The 6107-nt window shown below is 39.9% G+C and overlaps 1 protein-coding gene across 1 annotated transcript; it reads right to left on the bottom strand.

The window, feature by feature from the left end:
• Positions 1 to 4932, bottom strand: TMEM70 (transmembrane protein 70). Its single transcript, XM_006880473.1, has 3 exons — positions 4723 to 4932; positions 2830 to 2935; positions 1 to 458 (listed from the first exon to the last, which is right to left on the bottom strand). Exons 1-3 carry the CDS (start codon positions 4930 to 4932, stop codon positions 1 to 3), a joined length of 774 nt encoding a protein of 257 aa, XP_006880535.1.
• Positions 4933 to 6107: the final 1175 nt, after the last annotated feature.

Genomic DNA, 6107 nt, shown 5'->3' with positions numbered 1-6107 from the left:
TCATTTCTCATTTTTAAATTGTGTCTTCTCAGTAGCTTCTTCCATATCAAAAGTGAACGGTTTGTCATAGCCCATCAGATGGTTAAAGTCTTTGGGGTTTGGAAAGAGCCCTGGATTAACTAACAATGATTTTGTTTTAGCATAAAATGTGGTGAAGACATGGGGGCTCTTTGGAATCTTCACATCATTCTGGTGAAATACTGTACTTGTTTCTGATAGTAAAATATTGTAAGTAATGGCTTTATAAGTGTCTGTCATTGCCTCATGGTACAGCCGAATTACATAGCCTTTTGTAATAAAGTGAAGGAGCAGTGGAGTGACCAACGTAAAGCTTCCTATGACGCCATAAAATAAGATTTGCAAAGGCAGACTTCCAAGTATGATATTACTTTGTGCAAAAATATATGGCAGAAAAGCAAGGCTGATTACACTTGTAGAATAAGAGAAACACTTCACACCTAAATAGGAGGGGGGGGGAAAAAGAAAGAATTTTTAAATTATTCCTAAAATAACCAATCTATTCTTTTCTACCTCATTATATTGTCATCAAAACAACAAAATCAAATATATATTTATTACATGCCAGATTCTGTTTTAATCCTTTTACAATTATCAAAGCTCTAATGACACATATCTAATTATTGTCACCATGTTAGCATCCTGCCTATCTAACACAAGGAAAATGAAACACTCATACAACAACACATAGCTAGCAAGTAATAGAGTTGGGATACAAAGCCTATCAATGTGTCTCTGGAGTCCATGCCATTTACCAGCGAACAGCCTCTCCAAGTTAGAAACTATTTCAGGGCTTAAGGGCCTCCAACTCAGCTCCTGAATAGAAAAATTACTATTCTTCAAAGATCTTTATTAATACTATAAAGCTGATCCAGTCAGTAGATTATAAAACTTTCTGTTAATAAGAAGTTTCATATATCTAACACACAATAATCACACATGGTAAACTTTTTATCAGGCTAAGTGCCAAGAATTGAGATGGTATTTAAAAAACCCTATTAATCATAGAAAAGTATATGGGAAGAATATTCCGTTTCTATCAACAAATAATACTTCATTTAAACAATTAAATCATTTTTATGTATGCACTCTCTTCTTAATTTTAAACCATGTAGTGTTCCCTTGCTCTGTTTGGACAACAGCCTCCTGGTCTAAGTATAGATTTGGTTTCCCATAAGCACAATTAAATGCTCTGGGATTCTCATTCTTCTCAGTAATAGCCCTAACCTGTTATGATCCACACAGTCTAATGTCTCTGCATAGTCAAAAAAGCATAGACATTCTTCAATATTCTTTACCTTCAGCCAGGATCATCTGACATCACTAATGATATCCCTGTTGCCACAGCCTTCTCTAAATCCTGTTTGAACTTCTGCCAGTTCCCTTTCTATGTATTTATCTAGCAATTTTGAATGATCTCCAGTAGTATTTTTGCTTGCATGTGGTATTAATGATACTGTTGAATAACTTTCCACATTCTGTTGGATCATCTTTCCTGGGTATAGGAACAAACATGGACCTCTTCCAATCCGTTGGCCAGATAAGGGTCCTCAAATTTTCTGGCATAGAGGGCTGAGAGCATCCAGTGTTGCATCTGTTAACTGAAACAAGTCAATTGGTATCCCATTGACTCCTGGGGCCTTATTTTTTTCCAATGCCTTCAGTTCAACTTCCTCCTCCATTACCATTGGATCCTGTTCATATGGTACTTCCTGAAATTTTTTAATGTCAGTCAGTTCATTTTGGTACAGTGACTCTGGTGTTCCCTCCATCTTTTTTGCCCACTGCATCTCTCTCAATATTGCGACTCAAGACTTAAATTTGTTTTTCAGTTCTCCCTGTTTGAGAAATAGAGTTCTTCCCTTTTTATTCTCCAATTCCAGCTCTGTACATTCCATTATAATCTTTTGCTTTGTCTTCTCGAGTTGCCCTTTGAAATATTCTGTTCACCTCTTACTTGGGCATGTTTTCCCTTTGTTTTGGCTGCTTCTTAGAGCTTTGCGCTCTAGTGCAGTTTTTAGAGCCTTCTCTTGACATCCATTTTGGTTTGGTTTTTCCTTTCCCCTCTGTCTTTTTAAGAAACTTTTGCTTTCTTAATGGATGATATTATCCCACAACCCATTTGGTCTTTGATCACTGGTGTGATCAAACCTATTCTCTTTTTTTTTTTAACTTGTTGAGTGCCATTAAATCGGATCTGACTGACAACAAAGGAGGGAGATTGTCCCTCCTTCTCCAGCAGATCATCTGGTGAAACCTATTAAGATGATTTTGAAACTCAGATGGAATAGACTCAAGATCACATTTTTATTCTCATGGACTTATTTTCTTTGGCCTCAATTTGAACTTGCATAAGAGTAATTGATGGTCTGACCCACAATCCACCCCTGGCCTGGTTTTGACTGCTGATAATGAGTTTCTCCAACGATTCCTTCCATAGATGTAGTCAATCTGATTCCTATGTGGCCCGCCATGTGAGGTTCATGTGTAAAGTTACCATTTGTGTTTTTTCGGAAAGGTATTTGCAATAAATAAATCACTGAAAATACAAACTTTGATCATTCTATTTTCAGCCACATTTCTATCACCAAGCCCATATTTTCCAACTATTACTCCTTCTTGACTGTTTCCAGCATTTGCATTCCAGTTACCATTTATCATTAATGCATTTTGATTGCATGTTTGGTCAATTTTGGACTGCTGCTGTTGTCAACCCTTGTAATTAAGGAATGGTAAATAACAGGTATCATATGCTAAGTGTATTTTTCACAATTAAATGAAAAGGAGATAGTCCTACTTCTGATTACCCACCAAATACTGCCCGGGCCAGATTTCCAGTGTAGATCAGCCTTCCATCTTCTGATTTTTCAGGTTGTTTATGTAAGCATCGAACACATCCCTTGCAGCAAACAGAGACCTTCTATTGAAACAGAGACCATTACAATATGACTATGTACATAATCATGTGCATTTCAGGCCAATTTTTTAAAATTAATATAATGCAGAATAAGAGACAACTTGTTATATGTAGTGATACAAACTATTCTCCCAAATAACCTCCAAAGCTAAAAAAAAAAAAAACAAAACACCAGCTTTCCCTAATTCCAGTCACAAGTAAGAACAGGCTGAATTGGGGTTTGAAGATCTAGATTTGAATTTCAGCTTCTCAGATCTACTGTAATCTTCAGTATTTAACAGGGCAGTGAAATAGTTTCTTCTGCTCTGTCTTAAAAGATGCAAATAAATTCTCTTTTCAAAAGAAGCTGTAAAGTTTTACAACTCTCTCCCAGAGGAGCTGGTGGATTCAAACAGGTCGTTACATTAGAAGCCCAAATGAAAGCAACACTTTCCCTACATATCTTGCAAATTACTGTTGTTATGTGCTGTAGGAGTCAACTAGGACTCTTGGCAACTCTCTACTCTGTACTTACTCCTGTGCCATTCTCATCATCTCGGATATACTTGAGCCCATTTATCATTCCACGTATTGAGGATCTTCCTCTCTTTTGCTGATCCTCCAACTTTCCAAGCCTGGTGTCATTTTCCAAGGACTAGCCTCTCCTAACAGTATGCTGTTAGGGGGGGTGGGAATCCTGAAATGCCATACCAATTTCCGGAAACACAGAGAAAATCTGAAAATTAATTTCACAGCACGTATTTAAAAATGTAATTGCCATGACTAACTACTTTACATTGAAATTTAAATTCTATCTCAATCCTATAATATGCATTTTGTCCAAGTAAATTAGCATTTATTCTAATTAAAATGACTAGGTTAACATCTACAAATTTTACTTTCCAGAGGCCAAAGGAATACTAAAAATAGAGGCGCCTGACATATTTTGGACATGTTGCAAGGAAGGACCAGTCCTTGGAGAGGGACAGCACAGGAGAGAAAGACCCTTGATGAGATGGACTGATTCAGTGACTGGGGTAATGGGCGTAGGTGTGTCAGAGAAAAGAAGGTTGCTACACGATAGAGTAGGGTTCAGAGCTGTTGTCCATAGGGTCACTATGAGTTGCAAGCACATAACAACGAAAAACGAAGGACCTCTGATTGCACAGAGAAGTACTGGATCAAAGATGTATCTGTAACGATTTATAGGATAACTTGTGGGATTTTACTCTGTCCTCTATGGCCGATACGGGCCTCCGGTGGCATAATTTGCTGTGCTAACCAAAAGGTCGGCGGATTGATTCTACCAACTGCTCCATGGCGGCACTGATCCTGTCACTATGAGTTTGAATGGACTCAATCGAATAGGAACCATAAAAAACTAAACAGAATTTCGGTATGTCTCCAATAATTGCGTTCAATTTCTTTGTAAAGTAACTCTTGTCACTTTCTGCTTAAGGGCAGAAAATGGGAATAAACCGAGGAATCATGAGCCTACACTACTCGGAAACCCCCGGAAAAGCAATCACGCTACTTGTTGTTATGAACTGTCGAGTCATCTGAGACTAATAGCAACCCCATGCACAAGGAAGCCTGTGAACTCCGGGACCCGGTGATTGCAGAGGCTAAGGCCTAGTAAGTAGATAGACCCTTGTGCAAGACCCGCGCAACTCCTTCTGCACTATGGCATCCGGCAGGCCGCAAGTCTGGAAGGAAACAAAAAGAGCTGGCCCCTCCTCCCACCAAGGCCGGGAGCTTCGCCCACCCTCACTGCCCTTTTCCGGGGCGCTCGCCCTCGAACCACCGACCTGCGTTCGCCCCAGACCCTGGGGAGGTGGGCCGGTTCCCCGCAGCACCGGGGTCCCACCGCTGACCAGGCCCGAGGAACTCCTCCAAGTGGCCGCCCAGGAGGCAGCAGCCTTGGGGTCTCGGAATGCAGCCGACGCCCACAGAGCCGCCTGCTTCCCCCGGAGCCGCAACCGAGTCGCCAAGGGGCTTCCGACGGCCAGAAGTAGCATCCCGACTGCCACCTTCTCCCCGACCGCGGCGGGCCCGTGGCTCACGCGAGTTGCGCACGTAGTCACCCCAACCCCCACCCCCGCTCCCGCAAAGGCCCGCGCGTGCGCAGATCTGGGGCCTTCCGCCACCTTTGCGCGCGCGCGCGCGCGATTCTTAGGGCCAATGTGACTTGCCGACTGAGAGGCACCTAACAACAGTAATTCTAGGACAAGTAACTCTGGCAGCGCTGTGGTTAAGCTCTCACACTGCTAACTAGCTGAAAAGTCGGTGATTTGGATCCAACCACTCAGGAAGAAAGAAGAGTATAAAAGATGTGGCAGTCCCGTTCCATGTGATTTACAGCCTTGAAAACCCTCTGGACAGTTCTAGACTAACCTCACGATGGGTCAGAATCAACTCCACAGTAGTGGGCTTGATATTTAAGGAGCAGGGGATATAAACGTGCCTGGAAAAAACTGAGAATCCACAGTAGTCCTTTTGTGATGGAGGAAATAGGAATAAAGACACTGCAGAAGACAATGCTATATTTTGACAATTTTTTTAAATGTTCAAGAGAAATTTTTTCTGTCTAAATATTTTGTATGTCATCTTAAGAAGGCATCATCAAGTGAGCCATAAACTGATAAAACAATATATTCAGCTGAATTTAGAAGGATGAGGATTCAAATTAAGGGGGCACACTCTTGTTCAGTACTACTTCAGCTAGAACAGGTTTTATTTGACATCAGTACCACCTCAGAGGAACAAGTTTACACTTCCTAACAATCAGCAATACAAAATACGGTCTACTTTTCACTGGATATAAAAAAAGATAATGGAACTACCTCTTTATGAATAGCTTGATGTTCTTAGATCTTCTAAAACTAGTTTACTTACTAGTTTTTAAAATTTAATAATTAATTTTTAAAATTTAATATTTAGCTAGCAGTTTTTACTATAAGCTACTACTATTGCCTATTATATTGATACCTTTCTCTACAATGAAGTATTTTTCTTTGATACTTTGCCTATTATTTTATTGATATTTTTCTATAATAATCTTTTTCTTTAATATAGTGAATGAATCTGAATGTACAACTTTCATCAAGTTCAAATTCTTTGCTATGGATACTGAAGCAAATTAGTTTACTTCTTTAATGCCCTGTAAAAGTATATGGAATTGTTGTTTATGGAT

This window comes from Elephantulus edwardii, unplaced genomic scaffold, assembly GCF_000299155.1.
Source record: "Elephantulus edwardii isolate Elephantulus edwardi_28Jun2011 unplaced genomic scaffold, EleEdw1.0 scaffold00008, whole genome shotgun sequence".
Lineage (NCBI taxonomy): Eukaryota > Metazoa > Chordata > Mammalia > Macroscelidea > Macroscelididae > Elephantulus > Elephantulus edwardii.
Note: the sequence above shows the minus strand (reverse complement) of the source record. Positions and strands in the feature narration are given on the sequence as shown.

Excerpts from the sequence above, each read along its gene's own strand:
- TMEM70 (XM_006880473.1), bottom strand. The coding sequence starts at position 4,932 with ATGCTACTTCTGGCCGTCGGAAGCCCCTTGGCGACTCGGTTGCGGCTC. Across the intron at positions 2,936-4,722 it reads AGGGTCTGGGGCGAACGCAG|GTCTCTGTTTGCTGCAAGGG; the intron begins GTCGGTGGTTCG and ends TTTCAATAGAAG. Across the intron at positions 459-2,829 it reads TCTGGCCCGGGCAGTATTTG|GTGTGAAGTGTTTCTCTTAT; the intron begins GTGGGTAATCAG and ends CCTCCTATTTAG.